We start from the raw sequence: 27,378 nt of genomic DNA, 5'->3' as shown, positions 1-27,378 counted from the left end.
GCTAGGAAAAGATTCCAACACTAGAAAACTACTAATAGATTTAAAACTCTTTTTCTTCTATCATCATTTATTAGTCCCCTACCGGTGAAACCGGAGGGGACTATAGGTTTCCTCTGAGTCTGTCCGTCCGTCTGTCCGTCTGTCTGTCTGTCCGTCTGTCCCTCTGTCTGTCTGTCAGTCTGTCCCACTTGGTTTTCCGCACTTTTTTCCTAAACGCTTGCAGATATTGAGCTGATTTTTCGTATGTGAGTGTATCTTGATGAGTTACAGATCAAGTTTGCATTTCGTTCCGCTTCATTGATTTTTGACGGAATTACGGCCTTTTCAATTTTTAGGGGTTTTCCGCAATTTTCTTCTAAACGCTTGCAGATATTGAGCTGATTTTTGGCATGTGACTTAACCTTGATGAGTTATAGATCAAGTTTGCATTTCGTCCTGCTTCAATGATTTTTGACTGAATTATGGCATTTTCAATTTCTAACGGGAACCAGATTACACTTGCCGGTAGGGGACTAGTATTGCTAATGCAATACTCTCAGAATGATTGTTTGTTTTGTAATTCCTTTTATGAAGACTGGATCATGTAATTGTCAATTAAATTATTTCTTTCATAATAACGAACTTTAATTAGAATATCTGAATGACTGTATAAAATGACAAGTTACATGTCCATTTCAGTTACCATTTTTTCTAAGATTTTCTTAATGACTAATGGAATATCAATGAGGGTAAAGCATACTTAGTAAAAACCGTTTAATAACATTCAGGTAAGCTTTATATTAGCAAGGTTTTATAGTACTATCTCTGCGCAAGTGACTTAGGGCTAAAAATAGACGTTTCTATGAAAATGAACTACTGTATAGAGGGAAAATAACTCGCGGTGTTAATATTCGCTATATTCACGGTGTTAATAAATCCGTGAATTCAAGAAACAGTGAATAAGTTTTCAATAACCTCCATATTTTATTTGAAAATTTTGAATAGACTACGATAGGTATTTTTACGTGCAGTACATGGTCATTTCAGTAATTACGAGTAGTACTTGTCCTTCAATTATTTTAATTATCACGCTTTACTTTAATTCAAATCAGCAGATAATAACATGTATTTGTTAAAAAGCTGTTTTAATAGCCAACGCTACATGTTTCGTCAATCCAAACACGTGGGTCATGGGTTTTGATTACCCGTGCGTAACTTATGTTACCCCGTGTATTTGTTACCTGCATTATTATGCGTAATAGTTTTTATCGACATTTTGGTTTTAAAAAATCATTCAAATAACTATCGAACTTGCTGAAGATGTGGAAGGATATTATTTCGTCGACATACATTAACACATTTATTACCGTCCAGTGGTTTTTCGCCGCGATGTATTATCCCTTTGGAAAGAAGATCTTGGTGTGTACATGCACTCATCGTAAAAGCATATAGGAAAATCATTCGACGTTTATAATCAAGGACTTTTAATAACTGCATTTGTTTTAATTAATCGTCAAGTAATTATTAAATATTACAATTTTATATAACCCTACGTATACCCTGTTTTTCCTGAAGTGAATACATAAGGCTGATTAATGCCGCTTTAGCTATGCTATTAATGAATTAAACGGATATAGACAAGGGAGGTAACTTTTAATATATACCAATTTCGCGAATTCAACAAACCGCGACCGCGTCAGAGGAGAGAAAATGGTGAAAATTACAACCCGTGAAATTAATCCCCTATACAGTAATTAAAACGCATAGGGGCTATACTTATTATACAGAAAAGGTTAAAACTTATTTTCTTATGCAAACTTGGTACCCGCGACAAGTGATACATGTAGCCAGTACACTTTATGACGTCATATTATGACGTCATTGCTCTCTACTACACAAGTTATAAAGAACATCAAAAAAATAAAAAAGCTTCGGCACAAGGGCATACCCTATTTATTTTTACCGAAACAGGGTCTAATGAGAAGCAGAATATTCCAGGGATTTGTGATATTGCTGCACAAATGTCGACAGATCAATTGTTTAGTTATTATTTGTAAGTTTTGAGTTGAAACGGGGTAAAAATTCACAGTCCAGCGTAAGTTTCCTCCAATTTTTCATCAAAAGAGAAAGTGCATATGATTTGTGCAGCACTTTTATTAATCTTTAGAATATTCTTCGCTGTATTATACATTATTTACTTAAAATTAAACAGGGTATGCCCTTGCGCCAAAGCCGTTTGTTGATGTGTTTTATTACTTTGAGTACTAAAGAACAATGACGTCATAATATGACGTCATAATGTTCACTAGCTATAACATGCCTTGGGAACTAAGTATGTATAAGAAAATGAATTTAAGCTTTCTCTGTATAATAAATATACCTCTTTTGCATTTTTATTAGCTCATTTGCATAGAAACGCCTTAACCTAGCCTTAAATCACTTGCGAGGCTCCTCTTATGCAAGAAACATTTTACACACCTGTGGCGGTCAGACGGGTTCGATCGCCGGTGGCCAGATAGCTCAGTTGGTACAGCACTTGACTGGAGATTCAGGGGGCCCGGGTTCGAATCCCGGTCTGGTCCGCTGCATTTTTCTCCTCTCCTGTTACATTTGGTGCCGTGCCATGCCCTGGAAGTGACAGGTTAGAGGCCTGCCAGGGAAGAGCCTGGGTTGGAGTCTTTGGGGGCAAAAGACCTTTAAGGAGGGAGGAATGTGGCGGTCAGACGGGTTCGATCGCCGGTGGCCAGATAGCTCAGTTGGTAGAGCACCTGACTGGAGATTCAGGGGGCCCGGGTTCGAATCCCTGTCTGGTCCGCTGCATTTTTCTCCTCTCCTGTTACACACCATAAGAAAACCCAGATGATATGTCTATTGGTTAAAGATTTTTCATCTGATCTCTTAGGTATGGAATATTTAAGAAATTGTCTAGAACTAGTTCAGGGTTTCAGAGTCTGTTTTAATTGAGCCTATGTGAAAATTGAATGATTCTCTTTATTATTCTCATAAATAATTTCATACTTTAGAATAATAAGTGGATTTATCTGGAACCTGCCCGGCATTACATCTATCTGTTACACATCAAAAATGGCAGCTGTACTGTCCTGACATAGGAACACTCCCGTAGTGCAGGCAGTAGTCTAAATCAGACGTCTGGTGGAACCATTTATTTCGACACTCTTGCTCTACCTGACAAGCACCTAGTAGATAAAATCCGACAAGATAGTCACAAAACGTGAAAAATATCCTGGATTCTATTTATTTTCGCCCTTCAGACTCTTTCATTTCAACATCTGATATATATTTTTCTCTTCTTATTATTAACGAAAATAATTGTTAAATAAAGGATGACTGACTTAACACCTGGTTTTAGGTATTTTTAGGTCGCTTCTGTTGCTTTTATATCTAAACCTAATTTCAATTAGTATATTTATGAACGAACCCAGTCAAATTGAAACCAAATTTAAATTAAATTGATTTTAAACAGTGGTGCAATGAAATAAATAAAGTAAGTCTATGTTTTTCTCCTTACAGAATTTACATTTACCCGTCGTTGATTGAATAGGTATGCATGAGAGGTGCAGCTAACATTGTCAGAACTGGCTTCATGATCATGACCATAAAACAATTCTCAGACAGAAAAAGTTTTCAACTTAAATTTTTTCTCAGATTTTTTTATTTTCTCAACTTTGAGCAAAATTACTGACCATAAAAAATTCTCAGACAATTTTTTTCTCAAGTCAAGAAAATTCTTGAGTTTGATTCTTAGCATACTTAAGAATTTTCTCAAGAAAATTCAACATGGCTGCTGCACATCAACGTATTCGACGCAACCGTCGTTATGCTAGGGCACTGCCTGCTCCACGGGTTTTTAGAGATCGGATGGACCCTTTATCTTACTCTGACGAGGAACTCTTTGAGAGATACCGTTTTAGAAGGCCCACCATCTTGTATATTCATGAGGAATTGCGGTTTGGTTCAGAACGCGAAACGAAGAGGAATATGGCTCTATCCCTGATTCTGTCTCTCATATTATGTCTGAGATTTTTGGCCACCGGTGCTTCACAATTGCTGATAGGAGACAGCCTCCACATCTCCAGGAATGCTGCCGGTAGGGAAATTCGGGCTGTGACTTCCTTAATTATCCGCGCCTTCAGGCGAGTTATCATCTTCCCTGTAGGTGAAATGGCACATAAAGTTATGGAGGGATTCAGAAAGATTGCGGGTATTTATATTACAACAGTTATTTCAAGGACTTTGATATCCTACCTTAATTCTAAGTCATGCACACCATGCATATTTCCACGCCATCAACAACTTTGATGGCTGCTTACATCCCTGAAAATAAATGCTACAAAAGCGCCACCTTTAATTATCATAAAGTTTATTTTCAATAAAAACAGAATATTACAACATCAACAAAAAAACTTAAGTATAAGTAAAGACTTTTTTTATAAATTACTGTAAAGTAATTAATTCATATTTATTTTATTTATTTTTGTTTATTCTAAAATTAGATGATGCATGAGGCCCTTTCTTGGGATATTTTTTGTGCATGTAAAAAAAGTGATAAAAAGTTATTTTACCTTCGCTCATTCGTGGGGAAAGAAAAGATGAAAACATAGAAAAGATTTTTCCCTATGAAAGGCAAAGAATTGAAATAAAAGCACACATTAATGATAATTTTTACATTTATAGAGAAACGGCGAATTTTAGAAACCAATAACCACTGTAGATGAAGAATTAGCAGATCTATAAACAATAAAATAAATACTTATCTACTTTGTTTTAAAATAGGATTTCCACAAGTTCTTGGATGTGTCGACGGGACATTTATTAGAATAAAGATGCCATCCGTGAATGAAGTTGACTTTGTCAATAGAAAAGGATACCATTCATTGAACGTTCAGGTGCATTCAATACGAGTATATTCTTTTATAATTTGATAATCAGAGTATTCCATTCCTATATTTTAAAGTTGATGGTTCAAAGACAAAATTCTAGGAATATTAAGAATTTAAGCAGAAATGAATCTCTCACCCACCACAGGCACGTGAGGAATGGTTGGTACCCCCCCCCCCCCCTTGAGAATTTCTGAACGTAAAATTAAGAATGAAAATGTTCATTGAAAGGCTGATTGCTCCTCCACAATTGTCTTTTTTTTCTTATAACACCCCCCCCCCTTCAAACTTGATTCTTCGTGCCTGACATTATTTTTTTCTACATGGCACCTAAGTAGATTTAAAAATTCTCTGAGTATTCGTATTGACCTCGAAACAGCAATAATTATATAAGGTATGATATTCTGCCCTATTTAAATTCCAGTTGAATACTTGTGTTAGGACCAGTGAAAAAACAGTTGAAAATTTTCTGAATTTATGTCAGATTATCTGAATAAAGGTAAACATGATAACAATAATTCACAGCTTTTAATGTTGTAGATGGTTTGCGATCCAAATTTTAGAGTAACTTCACTCTGTTCAAAATGGCCAGGTTCAACGCACGATAGTTGAGTGTGGCGATCTTCAGCTTTATGTCATCAGTTTGAAACAGGTACATTGTACCTAGATACACTTGTGTAACAACTATACATTCTCTATTTGGATTGACACTCCTCAGCCAAGAAATGATTCCTCTGAAATGATTACCGGTATTTAAAGTCTCAAAATGAAGTATGAAATTTATTTATTTATTTTTTTTTTATTTATTTATTTATTTATTTATTTTTTTTTTTTTGGTGTAGCAATTATCATTTTTGTGAGCATTTTCAACAGAACTTAGAAAATGGGTGGGGATGGGGGGTTACGACCTTTTCCCATTTGAAATTATTTCAATTAATCAACAATCTACTCTGCTTACATATTTTACTCACAAATGAATGTGTATATATTTTGAAGGTGTACACGTCGGACTGATTCTCGGGGACTCCGGATACTCCTGTACGCGCTACTTGATGACTCGATACAATGCTCCCATGAACGAAGCACAAGAAAATTTTAATAGATCATAATGCTGCACAAGAGTTTTAATTGAGCAGACATACGGGATACTGAAGAAAAGGTTCCAGTGTCTTCATTTTGGATTGTATTGTACTCCAGAGCAATACAATATATAACTGCATGCGTTATGTTGCATAACATTGGTTTTAACAGATCCGACATCACGGTGAATGACAATTGTTTCGATCTTGCTGTTACGCAGGGTATCAATATCAGAGTTCAGATTCCAGGAAACCATGACGGTTGTAGGAAGAGAGATGAAATTGCAGAATTATTTTTCTCTTGAGTTACTTTGTAATTTAAGTCTAAAATAGTGTTTATTTCATCAGTGAAAACAGTTGAAGCATAATTTACCAAATCATTTTTTACGCTCTGACTATTTATTTGTAATGAATATTTGAAAATTTAAATCAATATAAAAATTAATGATCATATGCCTTTTAAGTCAAAAACTTTAATATCATTTCATATTGAATGATATGAACAGTACTGTTACATTCTTCTCCCTATCAACTTGTGCAATACATGTATCCTACTACCTGGAGGATATTTCCTCACAACCCTTGATCCTCTACAACATGATATGCAGTGATCCAAGTTCGACGGATCAAACGTTCTTATTAATCAATTATAATTAGATTGTAAATGGCATTACCATTAACACTCAGAAATATTTGTACATTGATTTGTAGTTGAAAGCGCATCTGTGAAAAAGGGATAGTGAGCCTGTATATCAAATTCAAGTTTCCATTTCTTTAGTATTAGAATTTCTTTTTGAAGTGCCAAGATTTCTTTGTTTGTTTTGAGCTGGTCTATTTCTAGACGAAGCCTCTCATTATCTAGCTGCAAATTTTCCTCTTCAAGTTCCGTCAACTTCCTTCTGCTGCGTGCACCAGCTATATATGTAAAATGAAACAGTTATAAAAAATCGTCATTTTAAATTATCTGATTGGGTCAAAATAGTAAAAAAAAAATTTTCATACAGTTTACCTTTCTTTGAGATGTCATGTTTTGTAGCAGTTGCTGAGGATCCGATGCTAGGTTCTTGTGCATTTACAATTTTTTTTTTTTTTTTTTTAAATACTGTTAAATTATTAAATGAATGAATTAATGCTTATTAAGGTCTTCCGTTTCCAACGGAAGACCTTCTACTGATTCTGATGGTTAAGATTATTATTAAGGTCTTCCGTTTCCAAAGGAAGACCTTCTACTGATTGTAATGATTAAGATTATTCTTTTTTTTTTTTTTCCTAGACGCCAACTTTGACGCTTCATATCTTCCTCATTTTTAAACAGATTTTGTTCAAATTTTCAGAGCTTTTAGACTTTACAAAACACTGTCAGAATACCGTAATACAATTCGGAAATGACCTTCTGTTCACGAGTTATTCCCCTTTGATTGAATTTTGCATGCCTCCGATTTCCAGACAAAGGCTCAGAAATGGTTATAATTGGAGCACAAAACCATTTGAAATTGAAAAGAGGAAGCATTGAAGTTGTGCACATCGGTTTTTGTTTTTTGATTTTTGCATTAAAAATGGCGCTAGAGAGGGGTCAAAAGTTAGAACGCGGAAAACAGCAAAAAATTTGACATATTTTCCTTTATATCTTGAAAACTAGAAATATTTTGTTAAGACATGTAGAACAAAAGTTGTGCATAATTGCAAGGGCTTTCATATTATACTATTTAAAAGGGGCTGGCCCCTATGATTAGGGATCTTGGGCCCTTAAAAGTTTTTGCTTTATAACTCAAAAACGGTAATAATTTCGATCTGGATCTTGGGAACAAAATTGTTCTTTTACACCTTTTTGATCTAATGAAAATGTTGTTTTGTTCGAGTATACCATAGGTACTGCGTAATACGTATTAGAAAGCAGGCCAGGTAAACAGGTAACGTTTTTCATTCGGCAAGGAAATCAGACCTCTTCATGTGTATAACTTAAACAGACTTGCTATCAATAATATACCCTGCGGTATTTAATGTTAATTTTCTTTTTAATAAGGTTTAAAACGTGGTTTATGGTTCACTATTAAATTATTTATTACAACTAGTCTTTCTTTTTTTCTTTTTTAAATTAGGTTAATAGTGTTCAAAAGCGGAGAATATTAAATCTATCTTTCTACGTTTATTATTACAACAAACTTTGTAAGTGATTTTAAACTGTATGCATTGAATAATTCACGATCATTAGCTGTATGCATATTACGGTCTCCATGTTCAGCTCGATGTTTAGTTATGTAACCCAACGCGCAAATTCCCACGCTGTTGAACGAGGTCACCAGTGTACTAGCCACCTGTGGCCATAAACAAAGCTAGTATTTGTGATCGCGTATAATGTCAATTTTGTACAAAGAGCTATTAATTAATGGAAAGTTATGTTTTTAATTATATCGAATCAGTAAGATTACTTTACCGATCTTTTATAATCTTAATTCCAAACACTGGTGCATAAAAATCATTTTGAATTTTAATCGCTGTTTTTGTCTGTTCACGCAACAATATACATTTAAAAAAAGTATTGCTCTATCCCGTGTTCATCTGCAATTGTAATTGAATGGGGGATTCGGTAAATAATTGTAATTACTACGCATGCTACGCACATATTATTTTTACCATCACTCTTGTGAATGTCCATTTATTATTTATAGAATGAAATAAACATTAACATAAATAAAAATTCCTTCAAATATACATGTACTATAATTCAAGTCTTTGTAATATAGCAAACAGTTTCATCCATCTCTGCCGCTTTGTGTCTTTAAGTGTTGTAGTCCAGTCCTCGTTTACATACACGTGGCCACAGAGAGCCGCGGGCACCTCGATGTTGAAATACATTGTGTACTCTGATAGTTGCTCTTCACCGCACAAACAACTAACGTGTACATGCAGTGTAGTAATTGGCAAAGATTGTTTGAAAAATATAAACTCGCATGTGTTCGCTACGAAGCATTCATTTTAAAATTTTATTTACATGTAGATACCTTATTAAGAACAAAATAAAGTAAATGTATAACACCTAGAACAATGTTTAAAAATTAAAATACAAATATCGTGTGTTCGGAAGGGAAGATGGCTTGAAAGGGTGTGTCTGTGAATGCTTAGATCTAGCAACACACTTCGCAAAGTTAAGCATACTTGTGTCCAAATCCTTTAAAAGTGGGGGCAATCCCCAATCCTCGCACCCTTCCTTTTTGAATCTAAAAAGATATACCATACTGAGAGTTGTATATAGAGCGGGAATGTTATTTTATTAGTCCTTAAAGGCACAACTTAAGAAATGACATGAATTTTTTTTAGATAAGATTGTTTCGCGATACAGCTGTGATAAATCTTAGGAACTTCTAAAGTTATAACTTAGGCTTATCTTAAGATAACTTAGGAAACGTTTTTGAAACAGGCATGTCAAGCATTCAGTCAGATCTATTACGACGTCCATATTACCATATAAGAGAATGAAATTTTGTTTTGTATATAAAGTGGTTATTACAAATATGCGTGTTACAAAAATGTATGTTGAAATCTTCAAAAGCTATCGAATTATTTGCATACGTGTACTCGTACATATGAACATTGATCAACACTGATCAAGTGTATACCGGGACCCGGGATAGTCTTATTATACCTCTTGCTTTGTCAAATCATTACTTTCATACCCCTTGCATTTAAGAAAAACAATGTTATAAAAAAATAATAATCTGACATATAACAAGTATACATGTAGCGTGTGCAATTTATTTGGCTAGGGGCATGTACACACGTGGTTCGAAACTGTAGGGGGCTACAAATGCGGCCATAACTAGTATATTTTTGAGGTGTTATAAAAAACAAATAATACTCACAAAAGCTTATAAAATTGCCGTTCTATCGATACCTTATATGCCATGTTTCATCCACCAACAACGCCACGACATCGATGAGAAATACGTTTCTACACGGGCATTTTCTTCGAAAAGGATAGGAAGTTAATGAATTAAAATAATTAATTCTTTTAGTTAACGCATTATGTTTACCTCTTTATTTGTTGTATGCAATAAGTATAGACCTTACTAATAATGACTGGTTGGTTGTCACACCTGTGCATGTGTCGTGCGAGGTACAGCGGTAAGGTAAATTACCGAGAGTCGCGATGTGCGGGGTGATTCGGAATACCCTAAATGACTGTGGTCCATTGAATTTCTACTAGTAAATCAACCTGTCAAATCTAACATGGGCCCACATAATACGACTAAATTCGTTTCATGAATGAACTGGTTCTTAACAAATATATGTACAGTATACAATATCTTTTCTTTAGATCTGTTTGTTTATTATTTTCAACCACAATCTGCAGTGCATGTATATATAGTTACACGAAATCCATGCACAACGGCGCTACACCTGTCAATCAAAATTACTCGATATTGTGAACTCAGTCTGGTGTTACGGCAGCATTTCCGAAGTGATTCAAAATATTCTATCGGCTAATTCTAATTTTTCGCGTTGAATAATAATATTTTGGAACAAAGTTGGAATTAAGGCTGGAGCTGCATGCTGTGAATTTATCACACCTGCAGTCTTCCCTTCTTACATGTATATGAAGCATCTGTTGAGTAATGAATCAGAGAGCATAATATGCGGAACAAGTTTGATTGAGATTTTTTACTTTTCCTTTAAGATAAAATGATTAATAACATAATTTATGCATCTAATAGATACATATAAATGTACATGTATAGCTTTTTAAAAACAAGAAATCTGTAATTGAAAATGTGAAAGTGAAGAGTTTAGGTAATTTAGTTCTTAACCAAAATTTAATGACAGTACATTCCTTCCTAGTCTCTATATAACTTTTAATTACGGCCGTGCCCTCTCCCCTTCAAAAGATGTCTAATACATGCTTTAAAAATTCTGTTTATGTATCAAGAAATTTCCACAGGTACTTGTGGACAGGACCCCCCCCCCCCCAAATTCAACCCCAAAGTTTGTTGGACATTTTTTTCCCACAGATTATATTTATTACACTTATTCATCATGTGTACCATAGGAAAAAATCGAGTACAAGTACCTGTGGAAATTTCTATTTGCCCCCCCCCTTCCCCAAAAAACTGAAATTGTTTTCTACGGGCTTGACAACAGGTACTTGTGGACAGACCCCCCCCCCCGATATTCAACCCCGGGGCTTGTTGGACATTTTTTCCACAAATTATATTTATTGCACTTACTCATCATGTGTACCATATGAAAAAATCGTGAAAACCCCAAAAAAAAATCGTTCCACACAAAAAATGCCTCACTATGTATAGTTAAAACATTAATTTTTCATATTTCTTGATGAAATTAACATTAATAAAATCAACACAAAATTAATACCGTATTACATATCACTTGAATTTATCATAAAGCAGAAAATCTGTTCTGCGGGCTTCAAGGCCAGCTCAGGAACCTAAAGATGTCCTCATTTTCCAAGTCCAGTACAGAACGTAAATTAAATGAAATAAATCACACGATCACTGGGAAGAACTCAAAGAAAGAAGACTCTTGAGGAAAAGATATTTTGATTCGACTTATAGACTGAAATAAACCGATATTCTCTTTTTACCACTCTTTCCTGGTGCCCTGGGACTCTGAATGTAGGATCAGTATTTTTCTCACAGGTCCGTTGTACGGATTGTACGGGGGGGGGGGGGGGGCAGACCTTCTGAAAATAGTCTTTTGTTGTAGTTTTAATATGTAAATTTTGATTTAGTTGCTGCTTGCACCCTCCCCACTCTTTGTTTCTCTACGGTCATACATAGGCGAATCCCAGCAAAAATGTAATGACACCCCCCCCCCCTCCAACACACACTTTTTTTTTAAATGTGTATTGCGATAGGACTTAAAATTGGAAAACATTTTCTGTATATCTCTACATCGAAAATATAAAACAAATATTTTTTTTATATTTCCTTTTTAAAACAACATAGATAATTATGCATAGCTAATTAAATACTGAATTAAATATTTATCTTTGCAGACAATATGCTCTGGGTTATAGAACATGATGTGAAAGCGTATCGTAATGCACCTTGTAATCCTTTGGATTTTCAGATTTAAGGCCAATGCGAAAACCCAAAGACGCCGATATTTTATTATGCTACTGTAATCGAAGATCCGGGGGGCATACGGTTTTTGTCCTGTCCACCTGTCTATTTGTCTGTTAGACTGTGTTAGCCTCTTTGTCCCCAAAAACTTTAACTATGCCCATAAAATTTGATTGGTTGGAACTACTGCTTTCATATTTCTTATGTGTATTCCTAGTAACAAGGACTTCCTTCAGGTACCAACATATTTGACCTCTTGACCTTGAACTTGGAGTTTGATCCTCTTTCGCAAAATTTTACCAAACTATAACCTTGGCCAAAACTTTTGAACAGTTGGTGCTATGGCTTTTATACTTCACATCTGTATCCCTTGTGATAAGTCTCCTCCTTGGGTATAAATATGTTTGACCATTTGACCTTGGAGTTTGACCAACTTTTAAACAACTTTAGCCCTGACAATAACTTTTGAATGACTAGTACTAGGGCTTTTATATTATATAGGTAATTTTCTTGTGACAAGGCCTGTCATTGTATACCTTTAATTTTGACCATTTTACCTTGACATTTGAGTATGTCCTACTTTTGAAAATTTTAACCTTGGTTTTAACTTTTGAACAGTTGGTGCTAAGGCTTATGTTTTTTAATACCACATGTGTATTCCTTGTAACAATTAAGACCTTCCCTCAAGTACAAACAATTATGATCCCTTGACCTTGGAGTTTGACCTTTTAAAGAAATTAACCTTGGCCATAACTTTTAAACTGTTGCTGTTGTGGCTTTCATACTAGTATATATTTCACAGTATTTTCTTTGTTTAAGACCTTTATTTGGGTAATAACATTTTTTTTTATCTTTTGATCTTGACCATGGAGTTTGACCTGCATTTGAGAAACTTTTAACTTTTGCCATAAGATGCCATATGGGGGCATCAGTGTTTCAAAAATCACACGTTGTTCAGTATCCAAATCGGGCACAAAACATTTACAATGATCCTTTAAAGCAGTGAGTTGAACCTAATAAATTACGACTATAGAAATTATGATAATTTATTTCGATGTATGGTCTAAAAAAACGTTTATTATACCTCTGTGAAAACTAGCTTACAAGTGAAAAATCACTAGTAAAATAGAATTTGATTGGCCGAGAAAGTCACGTGTCCATCATGTTTGCCCTGCAACAAAACGTCGTGTTTCACGATTGTGACGTCACAATTAAACGAGTGAGGAGTTAGATTGTTTATAGCGACGCTGCTAACTTCGTTCGCGCGGTAACAACAACTAAAAATTCACCCCAAAAAATCACCTTAATTAATGGAATTGCATACAGATAGTAGATTAAACGTTCTTTGTTAAAATGTTTTCACTTTTCAAAATTCGTTTATGGAAATACAGCTAACATACGTCATGAGACGTCACAGTCTAGACGTTCCAAATGTCTCGTGCTGTTTGAAGAGGCGGATCTTAAAATTAAGTGAACAATGCACTCGCCCAACGGTCGCACCGTCAACATATTATCGTTGATTGATTGTGTCGATTTAAATGTGTAAAAATGTAATGGTGTTTGAATGTTACTGGTGTGATCACACAAACTTGTCACGTAGGAATTTTTTTTTAATGAAACGAGGCTATTGGTGTACCTGTAACTTACATCTCTTTCATATCGTTCTCATCAAATGCATGTTTGCTTTATTCATTGGATCTCCTTTGTAATTCCTGCATTTTGGTTAATTCGGTATTATAAACAATTTATTGCATAATAGTGAGGGAGACATAAAGATTTCTTCGCAAATGAAAAATCATATTTCTCTCGGGCGTTGCCTTCGGGGAGTATGATTTTTCATGGGCAAAGAAATCTTCATGTTGCCCTCGGGGAATATGATTTTTTATGGGCGAAGAAATCTTCATGACTCCCTCACTATCATGCAATAAATGCAAACTGTGAACTTGTCAATTCCGAAACACACAAAAGGGTATCGCTGATACCATACAGAGTGTATCATTGCCTTGATCAGGCCCATAGGAAGCAAATTCAGGGGTTTTTTTTGGGGGGGGGGGGGGCACAGCCATACATTTTCAGTTGACAGTTGAGGGGGCACTACTACCATAAATTTCCTGACAAGCAAAAAAAAAAAAGGTCACAAACTACCAAAAATTCCTTGACAAGCAAAAAAAAAGAAGGTTATCAGACGTTTTTATTGAGGTGGCACAAGCTATAGTATCTATGTCTACTATAGTAATCTATATATCGGCAAATTTTTGGGGGGGCACGCCCCCCCCCCCCTCCCTCGGTTCCTACGGCCATGTTGATTAAATTTAGGGTTACTAAGGAAAGAATGTTTTGACTGGATGAATGGTCTGAAAGAACATGTGTTAACTTGTCGAGTCGGTAACACATAGATGGGGTTTGCTTAAAACCAGAGTGTGTCATGGTTTGATGCAAGGTCATTTGAACGAGTTCAAGGTCAGAAACAACATTCCTTAACTGTCTTTCTACTGGTGAGACATTGCAAGTTGATACCCCTTACAAGATTGCTTATAACCTTAGAATGTGGCATGACCTTGACTCAAGGTCACTTCTTCCTGTTCGCAGCTCCAACGGAAGACCTACTCGTTGCTTTGCAACGAGCTCTGCTCTAGTTCTTTTTTTTTTCTTCTTTTTCCTAGACGCCAACTTTGAGACCTCATATCTCGCTCATTTCTCAACGGATTTTGCTCAAATTTGCAGAGTTTATAGACGTTACAAAACTCTATCAGAATGCTGTCAAACAGTTCAAAAAGTCACTTTCGCTTTTGAGTTATTGCCCTTTAAATGAAAATTTATTAGGCTTCATTTCCAGACAAAGGCTCCGAGACTACAAAAGCTGGAGCAGAAATTCTACCGAATTTAGATAATAGAAGGATTGAAGTTGTGCACATCGGTTTTTGTTTTTCGATTTCTGTATTCAAAATGGCGCTTATTAGGGGTCAAAATTTAGAACGCCTAAAAGAGCGAAAATTTAGACATATTTTCCTTTGTATCTTTAAAACTAAAAATATTTTGATAAGACATGTAGAATAAAAGTTGTGCACAATTTCAAGGCCTTTCATTTGACACCACTAAAATGGGGCTGGCCCCTCAAATTAGGGATCTGTAGCCCTTTAAAGTTTTTGCTTTATAACTCAAAAACGGTAAATATTTCGAAATGGCTGTCGTTAAAAAAGTTGTTCTTTAACATCTTATTGATTTCATGAAAATGTTATTTTGTTCGAGTCTTGTGTTTTAAATGCGCCAGAAGCTTGACCCATTTACAGGTAACTGTTTTCATTCAGCAAGTAAACGAGAGCTCTTCATGCGTGTAACTAAAATAAACTTACTATAAATAATAAATCTGGCTACATTAGATGCTAATATTCTTTAGAATAAGGTTCTTGAAGTGTTTTGTGCTTTATTTCCAAGTTATTTTTTGACAACTTTTCGTTTTATTTCTTTTTTTCAAAGTCGAATAAACCAGTCTACTAAAAAAAGGGGAAAAAAGATAACCTTTTCTTCTTATCATATAAAAACAAACAATATACTGAGAAAATAAAACATAACTTTGAAGCTTAGACTATTTACAGCCATTAAGTGTGCGCCTTTTACATTCACTTTGTGTGTTTGCAATTATGTAACACCTCCCTCGATAGCGCGTAGCAAAGGAGGTCACCGGGGATCGATCGACGTGTGTGATCCAGCGACCTAGTCATACAAAAAACAAATCATAGAATGGCCATTCCAAATTCATTTTGTAAACTAAGTCATGAGTGGATAAATATGTTGAATTTTTCAGATTATTTCATAATATCTTTGATAAAATCGCTAATGTATTTTATTTAATATTTTATTCGCTGAATTACAGGAAAGTTGCATAGTTATTTTTATAAACAATTTATTTCTCGATATCGAGTTAATTGTCTGTTTTATTCATAATAAAATTCAAAATATGTAACCTTAATTAATTCCTACTAGTAATGGAACTTTTGAAACTTAAATGTACATGTATGTAATCTAATATACGTTCTTTTGTCGACGCCCTTAAAATGTACAACTGTACATATACAAAGCGCCCCAAATATATGCATATCGAGCGTATGGAAATACAAAATCCCACATTCACATGCGCCTCCAAAATATGTAGAATGAGACATACATGTGTAACTGTATTTGAATATTACAAATTTATTAGACACCTAACCTTGAACAAATTATTTTTTTCTACTAAACTTGTTATTGTATGCGAACAAAATGAAAAACATGTAATTATTTATAGGTTCCCATTATTTTTTCTGAAAATCAGAACACATTTATCAGCTCTCTTAAGGTTTTACGGATACATACAATGTACACGCATGCAAGTAGAGAACATGCACGTTTTATAAGTGCATATGCAAGAGCGCCCCAAATATATGCATATCGAGCGTTTGAAATTCAGAAAAATTCTAAATCCCAAGTCTTTTTTCCCATTATCTTTGCAATTAAATATCAGTTAAACTGAAATGATTTTATTGATTTACAGCATATATTAAAGTCAATTATAGGTCCGCTGAGTTGATCATGAGTTGTTTTCATAACGGGTAGTCCTTCTGGCCAGTCATCGTCACGGTTTGTAACATCGTAATTACACAGGTAAATACTAAGATGTTCCATAAGAAATGAATTACCGGGAGATGTCTCGTTTTCTCTGATCATATATTAATTGACAGCGTTTATGAACAGCTGTTAAATCACAGGCCTTTGTAAACCGGTAAATCACAAAAAAGAAAAATCCGAGACAAAAAACAGAAAATATAAATGTCTCTGGAAATAACATTGCCTTTAGATAACTAAAATAAATTAATGTCCGCCGATTTTTGAATTAATCTGAACATTCATTGATGTGTACCTGTACAAGCAGTGTGTATATTTTTATGAAGCCTTCGTCCAAACGAACAATATCATAAATCTTGAATGAATTAACTAACCCCTCAGTACACACACATTCGCCTACACCTGAAATCTAATCAAAATCAGATCTTTTTTACGGCCCGAAATTCTGATAGTCGCTGTATTTCTAATCTGATTGACTATACATGTACAGTACATGCAACGCGGATCCCGTATTTCCCGCGCCCCGTCGCGGTATAAACACAACGCTGGATTTGGCCAGGTGAGACTGGTAAACCGCGTTCCCTCCGCGGGAAATTCATCACCTACCTGTCCCCGCTGCGGTTAAATCATCGATCAACTAGTATCGTAAACAAACGGGAGTTATCTCCCCGAACAGGAATTTTGCGAAATTCCCTCTTTAAAAAAAAAAACAAATTAAAATCCCGCAGTGTATGTATATTTATGAAAGTATTTTCTTGTATTTCGCAAAAGGTGAAAATAATGAATGAACAAAAAAAAAAATGTAAAGTAGAATATATTTAATCGTTTTTTTTTTTAAATTTTATTTATTATTATTAATTTTGTTAAGTTATATATCAATACTAAAGCGACATCTTTTTTAAAATAGTATCAAGAAAACTATTTATAAGCTGAGTCATTTGAGAGTTTAACGTGACAAATTTTAATGTCGGAAATATAAGTTCTAATAACTTCTCTTTTCAAATTATATGCGAACTGCAATGTTACATACACGTGCTAAACAATAGTCAGTGCGAGTTCCGATTAACAGTTTTCAGCATTCCTATGAGGAAGAAAATATATCTATATACTGTTCATGGTTTTTTTTTTTACCAAATTTAGAACAATATAATTCATTTAAATAATTTCACTTCACTGTATTAATGTGCAAGCATTTCCCTGAAATTGTCGAATGACCGGAAAGCTGTAATATTCGATGGTGAGCGTTTGCATTGAGTAGGCGCGTGAACGTTATAAAAGATATCAATAAAATATAACAATTTTTTCCCCTCGATATTTACTTCTTTTGTAAACAGTGGTTTTTAATTTAAACATTTCTCCAATTACAGAAGATGGAATGTGCATGGTGATGAACTTCACAAAACAATTAAAACGGGGGGGGGGGGTATCACTAAAACTTATTATTCTCAATAATACTCAAGAAAAAAATCAATGCCAAGTTTACTTGAATATATTCTGTTTCTTTGTGTATTAAGTATTAGTCGCGATCATTTTCTGTGTATAGGGATTAGCAGAGCAAGAGCAGGAAACGGCATGCCCTAGGGGTTTCACACCTGTCCTAGAGTACCTGTGGTAATTTTCTCTGCATGTGCAAGGCGTTGTCTAGCCATACAACACACCAGTCCCTTCAACGTTTCATTATTTCATTATTTCTTCATTTTCAAATGTAACTACAACCATGAAAGTTACGCGAGTCAATATATACTTCTTTTTTTTTACCCTGAGTGTATGTTAAAAGGAAAAAGATCAATCATACTTTTAAAACAAATTAATAGAGTTTAAATAAAATAAAATAGATCAAATCAAATTATGTTTTATTACTTTTTTTTAAATGCCGACGGGCTTGGTATTTATGTTTCTGTTTAATATATATGTACATGTACATGTGCATATATTATGCAAGTAGAATGTAAAATAAAAAAAAAACGTACAGAATGTTACGGCACGTGCAACGTTTTTCCTTCGGTCAGTTTATTGATTTATCGAGTCCATCGATTAAAACAAAATATTCATGATAGAATTTCAATGAAATGAATTGCTTCTGGATTATTTTTTTCAAGTTTCAATATGTCGTTTCTGTGAACAGATAATATACTGTAGCCGATTTATCAGTTTATTGTCCAGTTGTGGACTTTGACTAATTCTACGATCAAGTTTCTGGAAAACACCGAAATAGTGACAGCTACAGACACTATTTAAGGTCTTCCGTTTAAATAGCACGATTAAAGACAAAAAAATATCTACCGAAACAAGATCATCGTCGCAAGCCACGGGTTTTGTGTCCATTCTATTTCTACAAACCCGTGGCTGCCTCCTACCAAATTCTCTCGTTCTCGCGACTGAATCATTGAATATTTATTAAGTGACGCCAGATTTACCCTGACCAATGAAATCACTCTGTAGCAATTTTTGGTACGCTTAAATGGCGGTGCCCATAATGAAATCATGTTTGCAAAGCGTGGCAGATTTATTGAAAAAAAAATACGATAGATCCTGAAGAACAGATGTGAGTAACGTATATTCTAAAATACTTACAAGGTTTTACATTAAAATACAGGGTTTCGAATGTAGACGTTGTGTGAGAACGCTGAATAGCGTTACTCGTTAAGAAAGGAAATTCGAACCGAAGTTGATGTACAGCTCGTGGTTATGGTTACATCCAAATACAAGATAGACTGATCATTTTCATTGGTTCTGACTTGAAGCGTCAGATGTTATTCCATTGGTTAAATGTATGTTATTAATATTCATGAGAACGAGAGAAATTTGAAGGAGGCAGCCACGGGTTTGTGGAAATAGAATGGACACAAAACCCGTGGCTTGCGACGATGAAACAAGATATAATAACATATTTTGGTGACATGTGGTAGGTACATGTATATGATATTTTAGGCCTGATATCCAAGAGGGGTCCAGTGTTAACAAATGGAAGTGACTTACCTTCTCTATTTCATAATACCGCGGGTATGATTTTTTAATAAAACGTTAATTCTACGTTATTTTTATGGATTTTTCATATGGAGTACATTGTAAATGTGTACTAGAAGATTAATTTATGGAAAAAGACGAATAAAAATATTCTTGGACCCTGGGGTGTATATTGGGGGGGGGGGTCCTGTCCACAAGCACCTGTGCAGCATTCAAGCTTAAAAGACCATTCAAACAATACAAATCAGGAACAGTGCAAATCTTTTGAAATCAGAGGTAGAATCAGGTGCCATGGATCTGTCATGTTGTAAATTTTGAACTTACCGGTTGTCAGTATTTACTGCCACCCGGTAAATTCAAAATTTATAGCATGAGAGATCCTTTTCACGCTAGCACTTACCCCGACACGAGACCTTATACGGTCTCATCCAAAGGACCGATCTCCACGTTTTACTACTTATCCAAACTGGGCATAAAACATTCTCAATGAATTTTTTAATCATTATGTTGAACCTAACAAATTATTCCGACTCGCTGTATGATCTGAAAAACATGGCTGAACTTATCCATTCAGAAACTCACAGACTGGGATTGCTTTTAACCAGTGTGTGTTATGGCCTTGATGCAAGGTCATTTGGTCGAGTCAAGGTCACTGACAGAGAAACCGTAATTTCGCTACCGTATATGTACTAGTGAAACATTGCTGGTATCATGCAGAGTGTGACATGGCCTTGACTCAAGTTCAAGGTCACTAAGGATAAGATGTGTTGACTGTATGTATGGACTAAAAGAACATGACGTGTCACTGTGAACTTTCAAGTCGGTAACACACAGATTGGGTTTTATGACGAGAGTGTGTCATGGTTTGACGCAAGGCATTTGGAATGTTCAAGGTCACGTACATTCCTTTACAGTTTTTCCTAGCGAAATATTGTAAGTTGCTTCCCCTTACAAGATTGCTTACATGTATAACTTTAGAATGTGGCATGACCTTGACTCAAGGTCACTTCTTCCTTCCGCAGCTCCAACGGAAGACCTATTCGTTGCTTTGCAACGAGCTCGCTCTAGTTTTATATAGTATTTTGATTTTTTTTAATTTTTTTAATGAAATCTCATTTCTTTTCAAATGAAAATACTTAATAAAATTACGCTGGTTTTCCTCTTGAATTGCACTGCATGTAGGCCCAACATTAATTGTGGTTTCAAATCTCGATGTGATTTCTGTTGAAAATAAACATAGACTAACTTTTGGTTATGCTTCCGGGGGTCGTAACATAAAGCTTGCTAAGTTTTTGACTTAAGTAGGGTCATAAGTATGTTTAAGGTGCAGTCTTAAGACCTGCCTAAGTACTACTTAAGTATGTCTTAAACCGTAACATAAAACGGACTTAGGTAGGTCTCAGCTAAGTCAAACTTAAGTTCAAAATATTTGTTATGAATCATCCTAGTTTTTCAATCTATCTATCTATCTATCTATCTATCTATCTATCTATATATATATATATATATATATTTGTAAAAATGATTTAGTTACGTTTTTAATCACATATATATTAAAGTTGAGGTCTTTACCTATCGGTTTTAGCTAGGTTAGATTAGATTTCATATTTAATTAAAGTTAATTCTGTTTAAATTATTCGAAATATTTGAAAACAAATATTGCACGGTCACAAAGTGGCATTAGTGGTTCATTGTAAATGCGTGAATATTGTTTATCACTCGAGACTGCGATGTTTTCAGTTTACTGTTTGTTGTTATTCTTTCGTTTGACAAATGTTCACTTGCTTTCAAATTGTCATTCTCGCAGACATGGCACGATAACCGAACATCTATGTACTTTAATCTGAAACTCTAATAAAAAAGTACAAAACAATGGGGACATTTTGAATTTGTTTCCTCCCATATCAGCAAGCAGAGACTGCAGACGTTTTATGATATACATATTTACAATTTAATGAAGGATGGAAAAGAATCGTTTTCAGAAAATAATTTTTCATATATCTCCAACTTGTCAACAACTCTCTCTCTCTCTCTCTCTCTCTCTCTCTCTCTCTCTCTCGAACGTTAACGGTAGTGAACTCTGTCTGAATCCTCGCTTGTTGCGTTCTACATTCAATCTAATTTACAGATAATCTTTATCAGTTTTCTAGTCATCATCCTTTAATTCGCCGACAATTTTTAAAATCATTTCATCTCATTTTTTCACAGTGAACAAACAAATCCCTGATTACTGTATACAATTTACTTATAATGATTAGTGTTTATAACCTAGGTCCCACTAATATTTCAAACGTATCCCCAAAATAATATTTTGCATTTACATGTATATGTCATTTGGAGAGTGACATTGGAATCAGTGATGACCCCCCCCCCCCCCGACGAGACGAAAAACTAAAATTCTTATACCAGTATATTAAATATAGAAAATTATTTTTTAATGCATAATATAAATAGAGGGATATATTAACATAGAAAGTCAACCTTAAATAGTTCTAAATATATGTTTGAGAAAGTTAAGACATACTTAAGTCACCTCTACCGGCCGCCTAAGTTTTGCTAAGATTGTCAAATCTTAGCACGTTTCTAGTTACGGTCTTAAGTTTAAGACTGTATTTAAGTTCTACTTAAGCATGGTTTTAGATTTAAGTATCCTTTATGTTACGACCCCCCGAATTATAAGTAAAATTGAGCATAACTGATCTTGTCATTTCATATCTCAAACATCATAAATTTTCAAATATAGTCACACCATCTGTATCAATCCCAGATTCAATCCCTTCTATCTGAGGTCTTCCCTCCATGGATTGAAGAAACAGATCTTCTGCTGTTGTCATTGTGATAGGTTTACCACCTCCAGTTTTGGGGCGTTTTATTTGATCCAGCTTGTCCTTGCCTATCTATAAAGTTTTTATGATAGGATGATTCTTGTTGTTTATATGTTATTTTATATATATATATATATATATATATATATATATATATATATATATATATATATATATATATATATATATATATATAAAATTATATATATATATATATATATATATATATATATATATATATATATATATATATATATATATATATATATATATATATATATATAATATTCATTTTAGATTTTGAACTGGCATCTAGTACAGAGGGAGCCCGCCCCATTTTTGAGAATAGTCTTTTACTGAAAATTAAGTACAAAGCTACCCCCCTCCCCCATTTTTTGTTTCCTCGTGGCATTTTTGGGATACTTTCACCAGAGGTATTTTCTGCCTAAACATGAGTATTACATATATTCCCAACCCATTAAGAATTTCTAAATTTGTGAAACAGAATACCCTTTATTAAAAAAAAAATCCAGACCCACTCACCCCCCTTTTTTTTTGGAAAAAACGCCGCTACGGGCCTGTTGAAATAAATATTTTCAATAATTCCTGTAGAAATTAAGATATATGTTTGAAACAACTAATTTAATATCAATATGTGGTAATAATTTAATTTTGTTTGTATTCTAGCCTATGATTGGTTAATATCCAAAAAGGAACACAAATTATTTCTGTATAACTGGTTTGGTATGGGGACACAACCCCTTGACAACCAGCTGAATCATCTGTTTCCATACAATCCTCTCATTTCCAGTCCTCAGGATTCATGGAAAATTCCAGATTTAATAAATGTACCTTTAATTTCAAACGATAATTCGATCCTACCACATGTAACCAAACAACATGGCTGCTAGGCCTATGTATCAGTTTTTACCTCCCCTCGATTCCCATCACTTCCGTTACTTCCGTTACTACGGTTGTATTATTGAGCGGCAAATTTGAACTAATAAAAAGTAACGAAATTTTACACCCATAGTTATTTAATGATTTTAAAATTAAATTATAAGGAATGACTCTAATCCTTCGCCAAATTATTCGAGCATAACCTGGTTTGGGTCAGTTTACGCTGTTTTATAATCCGCTTCGCGGATTATAAAGCGTAAACTGACCCAAACCAGGTTATACTCGAATAATTTGGCCAAGAATTAGAGTCATTCCTAAATAAATTAAATTACTGCGTTGCTTGATGTTGTAGTATTTTTTTTTATCTCTTATTCTTCTCTTCTTTTTAAACTGAATCTTCTGTAACAAAAATTACTTCATTTTAATATACAGTAACTTTTCCCTACAATATATGTAGCTAGATGATAACTATAACAATTTCATGTTTGTTTTACTTTATGTTGCCTGTATAAATGCAGACACTGAAAAACGGAGACGAAAACTGATAGAACTTTATTTTAAAAATTCCCTTCTTGAACCCCATGAATGACGTGCGACAGCATATAATTCGTTTTGTTAGTATAAGGTCATGGAAAGCATCGGACAACGGTACGATCAGGAATTTAAAAGAAAATCTTTCAATGAGAGAGTATTTATTCTACAGTCATACATACTGTATGAAAAAAAGATATATTGAGTACCATATAGTCATTTTAGACAAACGTGTTGTATAATGCAGAACTGAGCATAACGAACTTTCTAGCTTTGGAAGAACTTTTAAGGATTTTCAGGAATTAAAGGTATTTAAATGAACGTATAAGAAAAGTCATGGCAGATTTTCAATATTTTTCATGAAAATATTTGGAGTTTTTTTTTTAAACGAATCATAGGCCCTAGCACACGCTTTGTAAGAAAAGGGAAGTAAATCCTTTTTATTATTGTTGATTTATCTAAAATTGGATTCAGGGGTTTTCCAGAATCGTACTTCAAGTCCAAATGAACTCGTTGAAGCATGTAACAAGAATATCATAAAATATATTTATATATGCCTTTTCGTTAATGTTATCAAGTATTATGTTTTGAAATGCACAACTTATACAACTTACGCATTTAACACATCTGTAATTTCTTTCCATCCTTTAGCCCGAATTTCCCCAATTTTAACAGTCCCATCCCCTTTCATTTTTCCAAATAATAACTCCTCCCGCCTCCCCACTTCTTCTACCAAAACAATCTCTTCATCCGCTGTCCAGTTGGCTGATCTTTTTGTCATTTTTGCTTATGTAAATAGAGAGCTATAGCAGACGAATATTTTTTGTTTATTGTTGCTATGACTTTCTTACCGTAAAAATCTGAAGAGTTCCTTCAGCAAGTGCGATGTTCCTTGGTAAAAATCCTTGGAAACAGCGGCGCGTGCGTCGAAGCGCGTCTTAATGAGTTAAGAAATTTCTCAAGTGAGAGAATTCTCAACTCTATTTATGGTCTAAGATTTTTCTGAAATTCTCAGCTGAGAAATTTCTTAAATCTTGAGAACAATTTTATTGTTTTATGGTCATGAAGCCTGGTCTTAAATGAAACTAGATAAATAACAATGAATGACATGTATAAAAATAATCTTTTCAAAACGAAATCAACAATATCAGCACGTCCACGTGAATAAAGAAAATTTTATTTCAATACCTGACAAATTAACGTGTTCGAACACTGTATCCTAGTTTGCACAAAACATACTACCTTACAAGTAACGTGACGTAACTTTGTATTCATAGTTACACTTGTACCTAAGAGAAGAAATCACGTGGTGAATTATAATATTCAACATTTCACAACCCTTGCAAATTGGTTACAACAGAGAGAGAGAGAGAGAGAGAATGTGAGAAGCTTTTTTTTCTCTTTCAAACCATGAGTGCATGTTTGTTTTTTAATCTCCTTTTAACACAACATTATTAATGCAAATAAATATACAACTACTGTTAAATGGAGAGCAATTGACACACATGTGCTGACTATGTCAGTAAAAAGTGGGCGTCCTCATTATTGTACGAAATATCAAGAAATTGTGATGGCCCCTGCCTTTGAAAACAGATTCGTGCCTAGTAAATACATTATTTTTATTTAATGTAATTACGTAGAGTTGTAGATTAGATGTTAACCATTCCTGCAATAAAAAAATACTTGTATTGAAAGTTTATTTTGTCGCAAATTTCGCATGTCCTTTAGTGCAGGCATCCGTTGGTTTCATCATTTAATTATAAAGGTTTTAGGGTAAGCGATTTCATCCTGGAGAATTTCAGTAAAACAGAAATTAATCCTCAGCCGTGTACAATTTTTAATTATTCAAGCATATTATTCTCTTGTCAGAGAGCCTAGGGTTATAAGTGTCTCCACATGAGTAACACTTTCTGATTTCGGTGAAAATGTCAGCATGTACATGTTTTAAATGATAATTTTATAAGGTTTATCCAATGTGGATAAACTTACATTTTTTCGCGTTACGAAGTATAGCGAAAAATAATTGTCCTGACGACATGTAAACGAATAGGAAAGTGTGGTGTTACTAAGGTGAAATTGTTAGGTAGGTTTCAGCCAATGAAATGTCGGTATTGAGAAAACGTGTTCGATTGTATTTACGGGTGGTTAGTAAGAGTTCACTTTCTAGCGCACGCTATCCCGAGCGAGTCGTGTTTTGGTCATGGACGCCAGGCAGGTACAGAGTGCAATTTCTGAAGAAGTTAATCGAGCTGTGTCTCGGCAACAGTCGGAATTGTTAGAAAATCTAAAAAATATGATGGACAGTCGTTTGACAGTATTCCAACAAAACATTCAGCAAATTTCCACGTCTCAAATCAGCAAAATTGAGGAAAATTTGAATGAGCATTATGTTTTCCGTAAAAAAGGAAATGAGAACCAATATAAGCATGAAGCGAAAGTTCTAACCAAACTGAAGGAGGCCAGGGAGCATTTGAACAGCGACGACGGAGTGGAGTCAGCCAAAAGCAGTATCGCTGAAGGTATAGAATTGGTTAAGAATCGTCAAAAAGTTATTAAGTTAGCCGATTCGTCGCAGCTCGGTTGGAGAGTGGTTCAAGAGTACGAAGCCAACCCGATAGCAGACGATTCGGATGATGAGAAGAAGATGTACAGAGCACAGATGAGGGCCGAGAGGAAAGAAGCGATCTAGATTTGAACCCTATCAAAAGAAACCGGCAACAGCCACTCGCATGGAGACTGACGAGAAGTCAACGAGCAATGGAAAACCCGGCAGATGTTTTGATTGCGGGGCAAAGGGGCACTGGAGTCGAGATTGCACAAAGAAAGATGACAAATCAAATAAGATAAGTGAAAACTTAGATGATTTTTTATCTATTTCAAATTTGGCACATTTTAATGATATAATAAATAAAAAATCTCCAGTTTGTCGCTTAAGATCACAATACGATGAGTGGGAGAAAATTGGAACAGGTAAAACAGTCTTGGATGTAATAAAGTCAGGTTATAGAATTCCATTCAAAACTAACCCTGTGGCTATTGAACTAAACAACAATAGGTCAGCGAGAGATGAACCAGATTTCGTCACAGGTGAGATCAAAAATTTGGTAGAAAAGGGGTGTGTGTCACGGGTGTCTGAAAAACCTACAGTGTAAATCCTTTGACTGTGGCTAAAAATAGAAACGGTAAGTCAAGGTTGGTACTTGATTGTAGACATATTAATCCTCATTTACACAAGATTAAGTTTAGATACGAGGATGTTATAACAGCAAAGGAAATGCTAAACGAGGTTCGCTCCTGAGCTTTTGAGCAGATTTTTATTTTAACCTATATTTAAAAAAATCTGAGTAATGCTTTAATTCTTACAATAAATTTGGATTCTACAATGCCAAATAAACTATATTCAGTTAAAACTCCATGCACTACTGGCTTTCAAAAGCCCTGTCCGTATGAAAATCCCCTGTCTTTCTCTGTAACCTACAGCATTTCCACAATTATCTACGGTATATCTACAGTATGG

The 27,378-nt window shown here is 34.5% G+C and overlaps 1 protein-coding gene and 1 pseudogene across 1 annotated transcript; both read left to right on the top strand.

Annotated features, from left to right (window-relative positions):
- The first annotated feature begins 3,777 nt into the window (after positions 1 to 3,777).
- On the top strand, positions 3,778 to 5,986 carry LOC133181987 (uncharacterized). Its single transcript, XM_061316672.1, has 2 exons — positions 3,778 to 4,201; positions 5,874 to 5,986. The coding sequence occupies exons 1-2, from the start codon at positions 3,778 to 3,780 to the stop codon at positions 5,984 to 5,986; spliced, it is 537 nt and encodes a 178-aa protein (XP_061172656.1).
- Positions 5,987 to 26,061: 20,075 nt separating this feature from the next.
- LOC133181979 (uncharacterized) lies at positions 26,062 to 27,159 on the top strand (annotated as a pseudogene).
- Positions 27,160 to 27,378: the final 219 nt, after the last annotated feature.

The sequence above is a fragment of the Saccostrea echinata genome, unplaced genomic scaffold, assembly GCF_033153115.1.
Source record: "Saccostrea echinata isolate AGI-Se365-2 ecotype Australia unplaced genomic scaffold, CSIRO_AGI_Sech_v1 ptg000001l, whole genome shotgun sequence".
In the NCBI taxonomy this organism is placed as follows: Eukaryota; Metazoa; Mollusca; class Bivalvia; order Ostreida; family Ostreidae; genus Saccostrea; species Saccostrea echinata.
Note: the sequence above shows the minus strand (reverse complement) of the source record. Positions and strands in the feature narration are given on the sequence as shown.